Source organism: Gigantopelta aegis, chromosome 8, assembly GCF_016097555.1.
Source record: "Gigantopelta aegis isolate Gae_Host chromosome 8, Gae_host_genome, whole genome shotgun sequence".
NCBI classification, from domain to species: Eukaryota; Metazoa; Mollusca; class Gastropoda; order Neomphalida; family Peltospiridae; genus Gigantopelta; species Gigantopelta aegis.
Window position 1 is genome coordinate 70,988,212 of NC_054706.1, and position 18,254 is coordinate 71,006,465.

At 38.5% G+C, this 18,254-nt stretch overlaps 1 protein-coding gene across 7 annotated transcripts in view; it reads left to right on the plus strand.

Annotated features, from left to right (window-relative positions):
• Positions 1-448: 448 nt before the first annotated feature.
• Positions 449-18,254, plus strand: part of LOC121378572 (myosin heavy chain, striated muscle-like) — a 79,496-nt gene continuing 61,690 nt past the window's right edge. For 3 of the 7 annotated variants that reach the window (XM_041506814.1, XM_041506810.1, XM_041506813.1), the window contains exons 1-5: positions 450-744; positions 1,875-2,018; positions 5,173-5,329; positions 11,431-11,458; positions 13,318-13,423. In XM_041506814.1, coding sequence (XP_041362748.1) covers positions 553-744; positions 1,875-2,018; positions 5,173-5,329; positions 11,431-11,458; positions 13,318-13,423 — 627 coding nt within the window. In that variant the 5' untranslated portion in view covers positions 450-552. Of the gene's footprint in view, positions 745-1,874; positions 2,019-5,172; positions 5,330-11,430; positions 11,459-13,317; positions 13,424-15,609; positions 15,706-18,254 lie in introns of all 7 variants that reach the window. The other 4 variants (XM_041506811.1, XM_041506812.1, XM_041506815.1 and 1 more) reach the window with 3 other exon arrangements.

Consider the following 18,254-nt stretch of genomic DNA (forward strand, 5'->3'; position numbering starts at 1 on the left):
TGCACACAATTATCTATACTTCATTTCTTCCCCACCAAAATAAAATAATCATTAGTAGACCGCTGAGTTCATGCTCACAATTATCTATACTTCATTTCTTCCCTACCAAAATAAAACCATCATTAGTAGACCGCTTAGTTCATGCACACAATTATCTATACTTCATTTCTACACCAGCAAAATAAAATCATCATTAGTAGACCGCTGAGTTCATGCACACCAGTATCTATACTTCACCCCCTCCCCCCCATACCCCCCCACCCATCATCGGTAGATCATTTAGTTCATGCGTTCCAGCCAGTGCCCCACGACTGTTATATTAAAGACCGTAGTAAGTGCTGCACAACTGTGTTGATGGAACATTGATATACTAGTATTAAACAACATGATTGTTTTTGTTGTTTCTTTGCAGCTCATTTTTTTTTGGTTTCTTTGCAGCTCTTCGGCGAAGTCGTTCTGTCTTGCTCTGCACTGATTCGCTTGCAAGATTTGATCTTTCAACCCCTCCACGGGACCCAGTTCTATTGTGTCGGCTGAGACAAAACATCCAAGATGCCTGTCGATCCAAACGATCCAGATTTTCAGTATCTGGCCGTCGACAGAAAAAAGATGATGAAAGAACAGACCCAGACATTCGACGGTAAAAAGGCCTGCTGGATTCCTAATGAAAAAGAAGGTTTCATTCAAGGCGAAATTATCAGCACCAAAGGAGATGAAGTTACCGTGAAGACAATAAAGGGCGAGGTAAGACATATTTCTTACACACTCGTTGGTGAGAATATCATTCGTTATTTTTGATAGCTCATACGACTGGCTGCTCCTAGGTGATGACAAGGTCACCAATGCCATACATCCAATGGAAAAAATCAACACTATCGAAATCGATTACACTGTGACGCATAGTTAACCTGACAATCATTTGTCTGTGACGCGTAAATTAGCTACAAGTGCAAATGGCTGTAAATACGTTTTAGTCGAAAAAGATGTTAAAAGTGTTTTAGGATATGTAAGAAATACAATAATACATTCGTGTCCGTTAGATACCATTTATCTTACAACTCGTTTAAAAACGTACCAAACTTGCTTTCGCACGTTAGATACATTTTAAAACAACTCGTTTAAGATAAATGGTATCTAACGGCCACTCGTGTATTATTCTCTATTTACATACAAATAGTGTGCCTTGTAGGAGAAGCCATCTATGACACATACTAATAGTGATGGGTTTTGCTAAACATTTCATATTACGATATGTTGCGATACAGGAACCCGAATTGCAATACATACTACGATATACTGCGAATACCAATTCTCAATTATTAGCATTTATAAAGTTCTCTAGTTTCATGTATATGTTGTATAACTTAATAAAATGATACAACCAGTCAACTAAGATTCGTTCCGGACAAGTGAAGCTATTGTTTCTATTCTTTTCTTTAACTGGTAGTTTTTGAGTGAAAATATTATACCTTAGCTCGAGTGACCTCTAGTTTATACTTTGCAAGGGAGATATAAACAAAGAGGAGGGGGGGGGGGGCTACAGGTCACTCGAGCTAGTAATACGGTATTACCTGTGCACTAACACACGTACCACATATATAAGCGCAAAATATTTGTACACTAGAAAAATATGGCGATACATATTGTTCAAAATGTATATTGCGGTACACTGGCGTAGCCAGAATTTTATATGGGGGGGTGGGGGGCAACTAACACTATGCATGTATATGTATGTATGTATTATGTTATAGAATTTATTACAGGGTTTTTTTTTAAAGTTTGATTGGGGGACATAGACCCCCGTGCCTCCCCTCCACACGCCACTGGTTATACCGCACAGCTGTAAATATTGAACTGTACATGTTGCTTTTCAGACTGTGACGGTGAAGAAGGACCACGTTGATCAGATGAATCCTCCCAAGTTCGAGAAGATCGAGGACATGGCCAATCTGACCTACCTGAATGAAGCCTCCATCTTGTACAACTTGAAATCCAGATACGAAATTGGAATCATTTACGTAAGTTGCCGGTTGCATCTGGGATCGATCGTTTTTAAAACAATTCTCTCTCTCTTTCTTTGTCTCTCTCTCTCTCTCTCTCTCTCTCTCTCTCTCTCTCTCTCTCTCTCTCTCTCTCTCTCTCTCTCTCTCTCTCTCTCTCTCTCTGTATGTGTGTGTGTATGTATGTGTCTCTCTCTCTCTCTCTCTCTCTCTCTCTCTCTCTCTCTCTCTCTCTCTCTCTCTCTCTCTCTCTCTCTCTCTCTCTCTCTCTCTCTCTCTCTCTCTCTACTATTTTGTTCTTTAACGTATACTTTTTAACATTCTAATAATAGTGATCAAATTGTTATGACAGGGAAAGTTTCAAAAAACCAAAAACAAAGTAAACGAAAAACAACACAAAAGTCAACAACATTTCATTCATTTCAACTTATTTTCGTGCTTATATCCTGAGCTCGCACACACCTCAACTATGTGGGCTGTCTGTCCAGGACAGTGGGTAGGTTATTAGTGTTTTGAGAAGAGGGTGTAGTGGTCTTACACCTACCCATTGAGTGGTTAAAACTCGCTCTGAGTGAGAGCCGGTACCAGGGTGCGAACCCTGTACCTACCAGCCTTATATCCGATGGTTTAACGACAACACAACCGAGGCCGGTATCAACAACAACAAAACAGGAGTTTGCTCTAAGGGTAATGCAATACAATACAATACAAAACAAAATACTTTATTGCCGTGCTTACATACGATGTATACATATATAATTATACATATAAATACAGTCTGTTGACCCAGCAATAAAAAGCTAATGCTAAGAATAATGAACAATTAAATATATACATTAAACAAAATAAAATAATGTATAGTTATAAGTGCGACTTGCCACATATCATTTAATAAGTGTTTTAGCTAACAAACTATTTCTTGCTGTATCCATGTCCCAACAGAGCTGTGCTATTGTTACAAGATGGGCAGCAGGGCAGTTAATAATATAATAACATTTTTCATAGCTGTTTATTGATTGAAATACGTGATTATTTGAAATTATTGTTTTTAAAAGGCGAAAGAAGAAACATTACTAACCAGTAAATTCTGAACTGGACAAATAGCCCAAGTAGCAGAGGATTTCATTTAATTCATAGACCTTTTCATTGTATTCATATCATTATACGCTATCCATTCATGCTAAAGAAAGCGGAGTGTATGTCGGAAAGTCAAAGAAAGAACAACCACCACACCCGCCTCCCCCCCCCTCGTCTCTCTCTCTCTCTCTCTCCTCTCTCTCTCTCTCTCTCTCTCTCTCTCTCTCTCTGTCTCTCTCTCTCTCTGTCTCTCTCTCTCTCTGTTCAAGATGGGGCAGCAGGGCATCTCCCCTAATTTGGAGGGCCTTTCCCCCCCCTTCCCCTCCGGTCTCTGAAAGACGTGATATCGCCTGAAAATTATTGGCTCTCTCTCTCCTCTTCTACTTGTCTCTCTCTCTCTCTCTCTCTCTCTCTCTCTCTCTCTCTCTCTCTCTCTCTCTCTCTCTCTCTCTCTCTCTCTCTCTATCTCTGTCCTCTCTCTCTCTCTCTCTCTCTCTCTCTGTCCTCTCTCTCTCTCGAACTCCTCTCCTCCCTCTCCCCCCTCTCTCTCTCTCTCTCTCTCAGATCTCTGTCTCTCGCTCTCTGTCTCTCCCTCTCCTCTCTCTCTCTCTGGTCTCTCAGTCTCTCTCTCCGAGAGTGTCTCTTCTCTCTGTCTCTGTCTCTCGCTTCTCTCTCTCTCTCTCTCTCTCTCTCTGTCCACTCTCTCTCTCTCTCTCTCTCTGTCTCTGTCTCTCTCTCGTCTCTCGCCTCTATCGATCTGTCTCTCTCCTCTCTCTCTCTCTGTCTCTCTCTCCTGTCTCTCTCTCTCTCTCCTCTCTCTCTCTCTCTCTCTCTCTGTCTCTCTCTCTCTCCTCTCTCCTCTCTCTCTCTCTGTCTCTCTCTCTCTCTCTCTCTCTCTCTCTCTCTCTCTCTCTCTGTCTCTCTCTCTCTCTCTCTCTCTCTCTCTCTCTCTCTCTCTCTCTCTCTCTCTCTCTCTCTCCTCTCTCTCTCTCTCTCTCTCTCTCTCTCTATCCGTAATTTAGCTCAGTAGGTTGAGTGCTCGCCTGGGGCGCTTGCCTCGGTAGATCCATTCAACTGATTGGATTTTTTCCTTGTTCCAACCAATGCACCACGATTGGTCAAAGGCCGTGGTATGTGCATTCCTGTCTGTGAGAAAGTGCATATAAAAGATCCCTTGCTGCTAATGGAAAATGTAGCGGGTTTCTTCCCTAAGAATACATGTCAGAATTACCAAATATTTGACATCCAATAGCCGACGATTAATAATCAATGTGCTCTAGTGGTGTCGTTAAACAAAAACAAAAATTGAAACGATTTTAACGGCCATGTGAAGAAAATGATACTGTGTATTCGATGCGCCAATGTTTATTTTGTTCATTAATCAATGGAATCAGCCAATATACATCGACGTCTATGACGCGAGTTAGGACCTTGATAATTTAAAGTAATGCAACACCAACTGGTTCTGACGTAAAACTCTTATTTAGAAGCAGACATTCTTGGCATTAGTTGGCGTTGCGGCTATTTCTATCTTGGCAAACGCTAGAGTTCATGTCGACATGACATCACATAAAAACAAGAATAGAAAAAGAAAGGGGGGGGGGGGGGAATAAGACAAAAAAAAAGGGGGGGGGGAGGAAAAATAAACTAACTTAAATAAACGTTTTGGAATTATATTAATCTAGGAAAATGCTCAGCCTCATCATTCCAGATAGTAGACCTACATATTTACGTCACTACATGGATGACGTAGTTTGTGATGGATGACCTGGTTTGTTATGGGTGACATTACCTGCAACACCACAGAACATGGGTGACCTATTTTATCAGTCACTACTCATGGATGACCTAATTTATCAGTCATTACACATGGGTGACCTAGTGTGTTGATCCTTACAATGAGTGACAAAAATCTCCCGAATCGAGGTGATGTTGACCGGTGAAAAAAATGGTCGGGCCAACAGTATGTCGACCCCTGTATACGTATCCACTTGACTATTCCTTGAGGAAATACGATTTTTAAAATTTTAATATTTTTGTCGCTCAGGTTGTTTTATCTTGTTTTGTGTTTTTCTTTTTCCTTTTAATATTACAGACCTATTCTGGTCTGTTTTGTGTTGCTATCAACCCATACCGACGTCTGCCAATCTACACAGCTTCCATTGTTGAAAAATACCGAGGCAAGAGGAGGGTAGAAATGCCGCCCCATCTGTTCTCAATCTCTGACAACGCCTACCAGTTCATGTTGCAGGGTAAGTATACAGAAAAGAGATGGGGAAGGGACTAGCCTTAGTACTCGGCCGTGAGAGAGCTAGATGAACATTTGTACGGTTATGATCGCTCTCTCAGTCAGGAATTATTACATGGCGAAAACACGGTAGACAAAGATTTTCGCTCTAATACAACAAAAATTCTAAGTTTGACGCTAAATACCTTTACATTGATCATTTTCAAGTTCGCCGATAACAAATAGTTTACCTAGTAACCACTATTATCCTGTTCAATTATTTAGACCCAAAGTTTTTTGCAAATGTTACGTTTATTTCCTATTCGATATTTGTTTTCTTTGCATTTACATGAAAACAAACCCAAACCCCGACTGGTTTTATATACAAATCATCATATAAAATGCACGAAGTTGACTTAATTCCACTTTTTAAAAATCTTTGTGTCTTTTGAATGCACGTTATTTCTCCTATAAATAACTAAGGTCATTTGCATATCAAAACATTTGGATCTGAGGCTACGTGAAGGCCATTATAGCTTGTTTCACTAAATCAAGGTTATTATTGTTTTGCAGTGTGTAACAGCATTGTCTAATCTTTCCGTTAAACATAAATGTAAACAACAGAACATGTAACCCTTTCTTGTAGGTGCATTATATTTAATAAATTTAGCTAATGTATTATGTATTTTTATTTTATTATATCAATTATATATTAGCATACCATACCTAACCTAACACAACTGAGGTGTAGCACAGTAATAAACACAAAACACCTCACACACCGCAGGAATGTGCTTTCCAAATTTATAAATAAATTTAATGCAGGGCCGGACCCAGAAGACCAGGGGGGGGGGGGATAAAATGTCAAAGGCCACCAACATCAAATAATAATTAAAATGTTATTTAATTTGCCTCTAAATTGGGGACTCATACGTAAAACATACGTAAAATATATATATAGTATTTAGGGTGGTGCTAGGGGCTGGGGTTTGGGGGTTGGGTGTTACATTTGTAATGCGAAAAACCAAAGGGCTATTGTTCGGACTCGTATGGGTTCAACCACCTTTTCATCCCGCAGACACAGCCCTGAATGTTCAAAATACAATAGCATTGTTTGGTCAATAACATCATTATTTCGGTCTATGACTGCACGTGCTATTGTAGCAATGTGTAAACCACATAAAATACAAGTTAGGTAGGGTATATAAATTCATTGAAAATGTATTAGTCGACATTCTTGTTATTGTTATTTGAGGAAAAATATGGGTAAATCGAAAAACACTTCAGTTGATATAAAATCGTGTATTAAGAACGTTTTCGATTATTTTGAAGATGAATATCAGCGCGGTAGACCTAGGTATGCTTCTTATCGAATTGTCGATCGACTACATAAGATTAACGTGGCTTTAAGGGAGGAATGTGGAATCAACTTATCCATATCAACTTTACGAAGAACACTCCATGACCTCGATTTTAAATACCAACATATGTCTACAACCGGAAAAGTGATTTTTGAGGACGCCAATATATCAGACAGGAGACTGTCCTATGTCCATGAAATATCCAGTTTACGAGAACAGGGGTATTTAATAGTGTATCAAGATGAGACCTGGGTGAATGTCAACCACACAACATCCCACCACTGGACAGATATCCACCCGGGCACAAGTACCGCCAATCACCTGCCGAAATCAGACGCTGCTGATCGAGTTCCTAAACTCTGTTCGGTGACTGGGAAGGGAAAAAGACTTATTATTTGTCATGCTGGCTGTGATAAATATGGATTGATAGATGGCTGTGAATTGATCTTTGAGGCTGAAAACACAGACGGAGACTATCATGGTGAGATGAATCATGAAAATTTCATCAAATGGTTTGAAGAACAACTTATGCCTTCTATACCAGAACCTTCTGTTATCGTCATGGATAACGCAAGCTACCACAACAAATTAACTGAGATTACACGATGTCCTGCACTAAACGCTAAAAAGGAAGAAATTCAGTCGTGGCTACGAAACAAAAATATACCTTTTGAGAGTAACATGACAAAGCCAGTTCTTTATGAACTTGTGAAAAGTAACAAATGTGTAAAGCAATTTGTTACTGATGATATTGCTGAACGCCATGGGCACTTGTGTCTAAGACTGCCGCCAAGACATTCTGAACTCAATCCGATAGAACTGATCTGGAGTCAAGTCAAAGGGCACATAGCTCGTCATAATGATGGTAAAATGGCCACGGTGCGAAGAGAACTTGCACATGCATTGAACTCTGTCACACCTACACACTTCTCTGACGCAGTTAAACATGTAATAAAGATCGAAGAAGATTTTAGAAAACAAAATAGTTTTATAAGAAATAAAATACCCCCTGTGATAGTCCCAATTAACGAAGATAGTGATGAAGAAATGAGTTCGTCGACTGATTAAGTTATTTCTCCATACCCATCAGGAGTATTACTTTAATGTATGCATGAACTCTTTTAACACCAAAAACAATTTATTTCCATATCATTCACTATCAAACAACCTAACAACCTATAAACTAATCGACTAGAAATGCATATAGACTACACATAAATTCGAGAGAAATGTTTATTTAACGACACACTCAACGCATTTGATATACGTTTATGTGGCGTCAGACAAAACGGTTAAGGAGCATTATGACAGTGAGAAAGAAACTCGCTACCGCCATATGGGCCACTGTTTCCGATAAGCAATAAGGGACGTTTTATATGCACCATCCCATAGACAGGATAGCACATACCACAGCCTTTATACATCAGTTGTGGTGCACAGGCTGGAACTAGACACAACCCAATGGGTCCACCATGTGGGGTCGATCAGTCGACCTACCATGAGCGAACGCTTTACCTCTGAGCTACGTCCCGCTCCATATACAAAAGAATCCTTAAGTGGGGTTGGGGTTGTGCAGAGGGTCACACCTCCACCAATCGCATGCATACCATATTCTTCTCTCTCTCTCTCCCTATAACCATATAACCATAGATTAAAATATGTTGAGTGCGTCGTTACATAAATCACGTCTCTCTCTCTCTCTCTCTCTCTCTCTCTCTCTCTCTCTCTCTCTCTCTCTCTCTCTCTCTCCCTTCAGCGCGCGCGCTTGTGTATTCCACAATATAATTATAATATTTGATACATTTTTCTTTTTTTCAAACAGGTTTTGTCACTTGAACTCCCCACCTGAATCCGCGCCTGCTTCATGTTTACAGATATTTTCTTAAATATAGGTCATACTACGATTTGTGCGGATAGGACGATAGAACCGAACATTAGTTTGAAACGCACTATAGAATGATGCTTTTGATATGCAAATGACCTTAGTTATTTATAGGAGAAATAACGTGCATTCAAAAGACACAGAGATTTTTAAAAAGTGGAATTAAGTCAACTTCGTGCATTTTATATGATGATTTGTATATAAAACCTGTCGGGGTTTGGGTTTGTTTTCATGTAAATGCAAAGAAAACAAATATCGAATAGGAAATAAACGTAACATTTGCAAAAAACTTTGGGTGTAAATAATTGAAGAGGATAATAGTACACCCACTACATGAAGAAAGCCAACAGCAACCCCTTTCAACAATGTTCCGGTTAAATACGTAGGTGCTGACTACTTTCTTCCTGTAGTTGTCAACTTGTGAATAACCAAAATATTTGTTATCGGCGAACTCGAAAATAATAAATTTAAAGGTTTTTAGCGTCAAACTTAGAATTTATGTTGTATTAGAGCGGGAATATGTGTTTTCGCTATAGAGTAATCTCCGACTGAGAGAGCGATCATAACCGTACAAATGTCCGTCTAGCTCTCGAACGGCAGAGTACTATGGCTAGGGAAGTGGCATGCATAACGTTTCTTACACACTTGATTTAAAGAACACCGTGTAATATTTATGATATCACATGGAGGAGATATCCAACATATTATGTAGAAGATCGGTTCAAAGTTATCTGAATGGCAGATCCGTAATAATGTCTTAGACTTCAAAGCCAAACCGTCCACAGATACCAATATCCACTTATGATGTATAAGTTTAACATGCAAGCGTAAGCGTTAATTAGTAAGTTTCTGTTGTAAAATACGTTTATCATTTTAAATTTCTTTTAAAGAGACTATCCAGAGTTTATAGCTATTTTAAGGGTTTTCTGCAAATAAAATAGTTTTACGTTATTAAAATTACAGCTTAGCCTACTTACATTTTCTTGCTTAGAATATGAATGTATCTATAACGAATGAATGCAATATTGTGTAGTATGTCAATTTCGATTTTTGTCTAAAATAATTTAGTCCGTACGATTATTTCCCCAACGGCCAATAATAATTTGGCCAAAGGTCATACGAAATGTATAAATGTATCCATATAATATGCTTTATACTCAAAACATGTAAAGGTAAGACAGTGTTTTAGAAACAGGAAAAAGTAGGATGTGTGTTCATTTTGTTGTGAGCAATAAACGGAAGTCTTGCTTGGGTTTAAAACCCAGGATAGTCTCTTTGAACCTAGTTCTTTATATTAGAATATATAACGATGTCATCGCTCTCATCCATGAAAAAGTATGGTACGTCTTATTTACTAAAAATTAATATGAAAACCAATTTTTTTTTATAAATAATACGCTTACTACCAAATTAAAATTATTCAACCGAATAAACTTCCATTCAATAGCTTTAACGAAAACATTGAAGACTCTAGGCGTTTTATCTTTGGGCAAATTGCTCTGGCGCTTTTTGTATGTACCGTTTTATCTTTGCCCCGATTACTTCAACACAAATAATTTATGATTACCAAAAACAGTGATTCTAAGGTGGGGCTGGCGTATTGTATACATAATATTATATGGTTAATTTTGGTAACAGTTCTCCGTAACTTAGACCTGCAAATCTCAGTTCTCTGTTCTGATAAGAGGGGAAGCATAAGGACACCATTTGCCCGTTGCTATAGAAACCAGATTTTAGATCGCTGGCATTCACCTCTTGCTGAATTGAAGATGCTTCGTACACTATCTCGGTCAGGCGCACTCCTTATATGGCAGGTGCTGTCTCTATACGGAAATATCAGGACGTTACTTCATGTGAGCGTGCGTGTGTGTGTGTGTGGGGGGGGGGGGGCAAAGAATTAAAAAAGTACCCTTTTACTTTAGCTGGAGAAATCCCTGTTATGTTTTACTATGCGTCTTCTTGTTATTTTAGACTAGAAACGACCATGAACAATACTTCTTGAGCATAGAATTACAGCTATTCAATAAATAAATTAGGGGGTTCAAAGGCCGCGAATTAAAAAAACAAAACAAAACAAAACAAAAACAAAAAAACCAACCCACCTTTATGAAAGAAAGAAAGAAATGTTTTATTTAACGACGCACTCAACACATTTTATTTACGGTTATATGGCGTCAGACATATGGTTAAGGACCACACAGATTTTGAGAGGAAACCCGCTGTCGCCACTACATGGGATACTCTTTCCGATTAGCAGCAAGGCACAGCACAAACAGGTAGGATAGCACAAACCATGGCCCTTATTGAATGGACCAGTCATGGATCACTGGTCGGTGCAAGTGGTTTACACCTACCCATTGAGCCTTGCGGAGCACTCACTCAGGGTTTGGAGTCGGTATCTGGATTCCCATGCCTCGACTGAGATCCGAACCCAGTACTTACCAGCCTGTAGACCGGTGGCCTAACCACGACGCCACCGAGACCGGTACCCACCTTTATGTGCACGTGCATATATAATAGGGGTCGGAAGGTGCCAGCAGCTGGAAGGAACAGTAACGTATTATGTCGACTTCTGACGGGGGCAGAACCGGCAATTTACTATTTTCTAATCCAAAATTAAACTCAAACACGGGGGGGGGGGGGGGGGGGGGGGGATTTGGGGGGTGGTGAGGTGATGATGACATACCAGTATTACGCAGTACATTTATCACCCATTAAATATGAACTGAAGTTGTATTTATTTATTATCGCTGTTTATTATTATTATTATTACTATGTAATTATTATTATTATTAAAATATTTTTATGATAACAGTTTAATCATCTCTATGTCCCGTTCCAATCGTGGTGAAATGATACGAAATATCATTTTCTGTATTTCAGATCGTGAGAACCAGTCTATGTTGATCACGTGAGTATTTTTTTATAGGGTGGTGGAGCGGGGGAAGGGGTGGAACATAAAACAATATATTTACCAGGAGAGCATGATACGATCTCCTGCAAACTTCGCTCGCCACAGTCTGGACCACCTCCCTACTAAACTTTCTGCACAAGCAGGCGCGTGCGCAGGGGGGGGGGGTCGAACCCCCCCTGCTCAAGACGATTATTTTTTTCATATCCCCCCAGACTCCCCGCTACGAGCTTCGCGCCTGCGGCGTTCGCGGTGTCGGGCTTCGCCAGACACCTCGACCCCCCCCCCCTGCAAAATTTCCTGCGCACGCCCCTGACAAGCGCCTTCTATATAGTATTTCCAAAGTGCACTAAGAGAGAAAAAGAGCGTGACGGGGGTGAAGGGGGGGGGGGGGGGTAGGGTGGTAAAGCGCTCGCTTGATGCGCCTTCGGATTTGGGATCGATCCCCGTCCATGGGCCCAATGGTTCCAGCCAGTGCACCACGACTGGTATATCAAACTCCGTGGTATGTGCTATCATGTCTGTGCGATGGTGCATATAAAATATTACTTGCTACTAATGGAAAAAATGTAGGCCTAGCGGTTTTTCTCTAAGACTATGTCAAAATTACCATGTTTGACATCCAATAGCCGATGATTAATAATTAATGTGCTCTAGTGGTGTCGTTAAACAAAACAACCGTCTTTATTGCCCCAAAATACATAGGTAATGTTAGGATTGGGGATTCCTAATTTACAAAATAGGTGCTCAAACACTATGTTAATTGGACATTTAACAAATAAAAACATGTCTAAACACAATATTCTGTACAACAATTTGAGAACAGTATTTGTTACAATAAAAAAACAAAAACCCACACTCATGTACAATTACGTCATCAGATGTCAAGCTTAATTTTAGTAAATATAGAATTATACTGGGGGAACATAATACAACTGGATTTATAAGATAGCAGAAAAACAAAAACAACAACAACAAAAAATTAAAGAAGAAACGAAAACATTGAGAGGGGGTGGGGCTGACTGAGATCGAGGGCGCAAAGCAAAGTTTCGGGGTGTGTGTGTGTGTTGGGGTATGCTCACCCGTAAAATTTAAAAACTAAAAGGGGAATTTCTTGCATTCTACAAATAAAATTTATCTCTGCCTTAAAATTTACTACCGATAATATCTTTGATTCAGAATTATAACTTTTTAACGATCGTAATTACATATCAAATATATTTTCTGCATAAAATATTAGTGGCTGTATATTAAACGTGTTTCTGATCCTTCTAATATTTGTACTAGGTTAAATTTCATTTTATTTCCTAAAATACATTTTTTTCGTACGTACGATATTATTTGAAGACAAAATCCAGTTTGGGTTCCTTACAAATATTAAGACGACCAGAAACACATTGAATATACATACACTGATATTCTAAACAAGAAAATATATTTAATATGTAAGTTTAATCGTAGAAATATTTTATTAGTCGAAAACATCTTACAATGCAGCAAACTCAGGAATACCCCTTTAATTTAAACACTGGAAATTAGAGGATTTCACAGAAGATTGTGTAGAACGTGATTAGCTTGCATTTTGAACACAAACGGCTGAATTTACAACGCCTGTTTTTAGACTTGCAAGTGTGTAACTACATGCATTTGTAATGCTTAAAAACCTGTTTTAGACTTACAAGTGTGTAACTACATGCATTTGTAATGCTTAAAAACCTGCGTTTAAGAAAAACACGTTACAGGCTTTGTAAATTCGGCCCAAATACTTTTTATGTTAAAAACATGTTTTTCCAAAGTATTAAACTATTGATTATGTATGTACGTATATATAATAAACTGTGTGTTTTTCGATCAAACAGAGGAGAATCTGGTGCTGGCAAGACTGAAAACACCAAGAAAGTAATCCAGTATTTCGCCTTCGTGGCTGCTGGAAAGGGCATAGCCGAAAAACCAGAAGAGAAAAAGGTATGGTTTCAATTCGTCTGACTCTTTCGATCTCATTCATATCATAAATCCATAACGTTGAGAGTCAGTGTCCAACTCCAGTTCCCGACTCGTCAATATTCACATGTCAGGGCTCACTCCGCCCATTGCCAATTGCTAATTTTAATTCAGCTATGGTGACAGTACTCATGATGGGTGCCGCCGGTGGGGCAGGATATGTCCACCATGAGCGAACAATCTAATAGCTTCACAGTTATGATAGTGATTCATGAGTGCATGTGTTCATAGCTGTATTAATTTTAATAAGATATATCCGGTGCTGGTTTTGATTTAGTAAATCAGTCTGGAAGTGGCAGTCCTCTTTGTGGAGCAAGTGGGGTGAAATCTCCTCTGCATTGTGTAGAGATTCGGCCCTGATCATTTATTAAACAACTACTGTCTTCAGTAGAGTAATTTACCTAAGGTTGACACCCAATAGTCGATGTATTTTTCGTGCTGGGGTGTTGTTAAAAATTCATTCGTTCATTCATTCTTTCATTCATTCATTCATTCATTCAGTAGAGTAACTATTTCAGAAAGTAATTATTGAACAATTTATTATTCGACCATATCTGCTAGGGGCCTATATAGGCCATGGAATCCACTTCCTGTTAATTAAGTTAGTGAGCCTGAGCTTGTTTTAAATCAGCGTCAGAAGCGTAATATTGCGTCGCAGACATAATATCGTAACACAGTTTATACTGTCAGTCACCATAATTATAACAGGTGTATACATTGCTATATTTTGTCATCAGACGCAAATTGTACATGCTTAAAAGGTTTCTACATACTATACTAGTTCATATATTGTATTATATTATACATGTATTATATTATGTTATGTTATGTTATGTATGTTATGTTATATTATTATTATTATTATATTATATTATATTATATTATATTATATATTATATTATATTATATTATAATTGTATTACATGTATATTATATGACATTGTTATATTATGTTTGTTTGCATACACAATTTGATTCGTTTTATTTCTTCTTACGTCCTTTTCCAAACTCCTAACACACTCCACTATTTTACTTATTTTCCAATATCCCAAATCTAACAAACCTAAATCCAATTAAACCCAACCAACGGAAATAATTCGCACCTCCACCACCCTGTACCCACCCTACCAGGAAGGGAAGCAAGAGAAGGGGTCTCTGGAGGACCAGATTGTGCAGGCCAACCCAGTACTTGAGGCTTACGGTAATGCCAAGACAACGCGTAACAACAACTCGTCGAGATTCGTAAGTATGGCGTGACCGACCAAACTATCCCCACACGCCAACCACTACCCCACGAGAAATCTCTTCCAGTGTGTCACCGTTGAATTAACTCGTCCACCGATGTCAACCAGTCCTGTCCGTGTTTTTTCGGGCTCCTGTGTGAGTGGTTTCATGTCTTCCCCAGGTGTGGTTATATTAATTCAATCCATCGCAGTGATTTCGTCTTTTACCCCTTTGAACCATATTAATCTAAACCTTTTGTTGTAGGTTGCAGTTTTATGTAGTTCCACTGATATTAATAATGAAATTTTCGCCTGTGGCCTAATTCATCAAGCTCTCTAGCCCGAGTACTCTGACTGTAAGAGAGCTAGACGGGACATTTGGACAGTTATACGCATACATTTTGCGACAGTAATCTTTTTTTTTTTTTTTTTTTTTTTTTTAATTTTACGTTGAAGAATCCGAGAAATCCTTTCAGGAACATTTGTGGGCCACATGTCATTGAGGGCCCCTAAATGGATTTTCTGGATTCGCCACTTAGTGCAATGCAAAAAGACTTGCAAAAACGATGCGATGTTGCTTAAAAGACATATTGAGAGCTTAGTGAATTAGACCCCACGTGGTCATCAAGTTTTTATTAGTTCTAACTTTGAACTTCGTGTTTTTTAAAAACGAAACTCCATTTGAAATAAAGAACAACGGCAGTATTTTGAAAATACCTTTTACTATTCTTCGTCAGTCTAGTTCAGTGAACTAGAAAGTACAGCATAGTCGCTATACGCTCTAATGCTTAAATATATGAATTATTATCAGTGGGGCTACATATTTCTATCCTTTTATTCACAAGCTGGTGTTCCAATCGGCGAATTATACACATCCGCGTCTACTCCATTAATAACACAGACGTTTCCTTCCTTTTTACCCTTTAGAAGGGAAGTTTAGAAGATCAAATCATCCAGGCTAATCCAGTATTGGAGGCCTACGGTAATGCAAAGACCACCCGTAACAACAACTCGTCCCGATTCGTAAGTACCAGGAAGTGGTGGTCTAAGCATTCATCAAACCCCTTCATCCTCCTCCTTCTCGAGTCTTCTTACTTCTGGGCCCGTACTTATAAAACTTTAAAAGAGCCTAGACTCGAATATTTAATCACGTTACGTGCATGGTGTAGTCATGACGTCTACAGTCTTAGAGTTTATTAGAGCATTGAGTCTAGACAAAAGGTTGTATAAGCACCAGGCCAGGGCCCGTGCATATGAAACATTGAGAGTCTAGACTAAAATTTGAATGATGTCACATGGATGCAATTAGAGTCTAGACTCTAACAGGTTTATAAGCACTAGTCCAGAAGCTCGCCCGTTCGTTCTACCCTTGTGAGTGAGCACCCGTGTACCTCCTGTAGACAGATGGATTTTATCGTTCATTCTGAGCGGTTACTGCCCCAACAATTAAACCTGGTCTGCATGTACCCCCCCCCCCCCCCCCCCCCCCCGTCCTTTAGCTGATCCCTTGCTACCTCACTAACAGCTAATAGTGTGCCGTCCTTCACTAACAAAGAACGCCTAACAATGTTTAATATATATGTCGTGGAAGTGAGACAGGAATATGATATTACGACAAAGACAACGATGATGATGGCGATGATGAGGATGATGAGGATGATGATTATGATGACGATGTTATAATATATTTTCAAAATTTCTCTTCTTTTCCAAATTCTACTTCTTCTCCATTGTACTAAAACACACTATTTTGTAATGTCAGATAGACAAATCACGTCGACCTGGAACCCTCTATTGTTGGGTTATAGCATTAATTTGCGATCTCATATGAATGTTTAGTTGACCTCCTTGAGTCACTTCCACCTCAATAGTCTTAAATTGTGAAATGGAATTGCAGTATTTGTAGCAGAGTATAAGTTGATGTTTCATCATCTGAATAATATGGTGTTTTGTCCATTTAACAAACTTTCCTTTCATTAACAAAAATATATTTGAGATTTTATTTCAAATTAATATGGTTAACTTTTAAATATAAGGATTTTCATAAGATACCAGTCGGTGAAATTTATCAAAACTTAACATGCTTGCTTGGTTAAATAAAATAAAATAAAATAAATATATAAATGTAATTTCCATTTGGAACTGTGTTACTCTGACATGTATATTTACTTGAGTCAAATAATAGGCCTACTTATCACATGCACAAGATAAAGGCGGGTACCTTCACAATAATGTTCTATATATGTGTTGCCATATGACACCAGACGTCATTAGACCTTAAGATATCATCCTTGATACATATCTACGTAGAGCCAGTTAATATATAATGGCGATAAACAATTTATTCTTTGGATGATGATTTATAGCAACATCGAGGAACTGTTTGCTTTAACAACCGCGTTCTTCTGGAATTTTCCTCAATAATATCTATCTAAATATAATGTTTATATTCAAAATAACTACACTAACCCTTAATTTCTTTTCTCTAATATACAAGTTTCTCGTTTGAGTAAAACTTTTTTTTTTATATAGATGTTTAATTTTTATATTATTTTGGAAGAAAATTATTTATATATCATTATAAGAATGTTTGTTATCGTTTTATAAGAAGAAAAACGATGAACTTATTTTAAATAAACTGACATTTCCTCGAAGTCTATTACATGTGTGTTTATGTGATATATGACATGTTATCTTTCTCTTATTCAGGTTGCTTAGTTCGTAGTCGACTAGTCGTAGGCCATAGCGCAGACCATAGCCCAATGGTCTGCAATTAGAAACTTGCTTGCTCTTCAGTGAGTCGGGTGTGTGTATCAAGACGTGATACTGCTGCTGCAGATCATATCCATTCCACCATAGTCGGCCATCACGCTGCGTGCTTCGTAGGAGCTGCTGCTTGGTGTGGAAATCAAAGTACTGGATTTAGTATAACTCTGTGTGGACTGCGCTGCGCGAGTGTGATATTCTGTTTTAATTTCCCTTCATAAAAAAGAAAAAACATTAACTTTTTTTGGTTCATTTCTTATTTTGCGCAATCCTTGCTGTCATATGGCATGTCAACCTAAGACGTAATTTTGTAGCATAGCATACAGCATATAATTTTAATATTTATTATATCCTAAAAATCTAATAGCACGTGATCTTACTAATAATTATGCTAATATCTTGACAAGTTATGATCCCAGGCCCATAGGAACCGGGAAAGATCAGCAGGCGAGCTGTGAGCTCTCTCCACCCTTCACTGAAGGGCGATTTGTTCAACTAAATCTATACATGTGTATATGCCAAAAGTGCTGAAAATACTCGTCAAAAATATTAGTTTGGTCTTCTGATGCTAGATATTGCGTTTTACACTATCCAAAGATATATATTATTATTTCGTTGGAGAGCCTGTCTTGGCACGCTGGAACATTTCAAATACACTTCCTACGGGCCTGAATCACAATATTCGCTATATGTTACACAGTGTGACCCTAATGTGCATTATATCACAATATCTAAACAACTTGTGATCCTATTAACCACTGTATCCAGATATGCTAACATCCATGCATATGTCGAATGATTCTGAT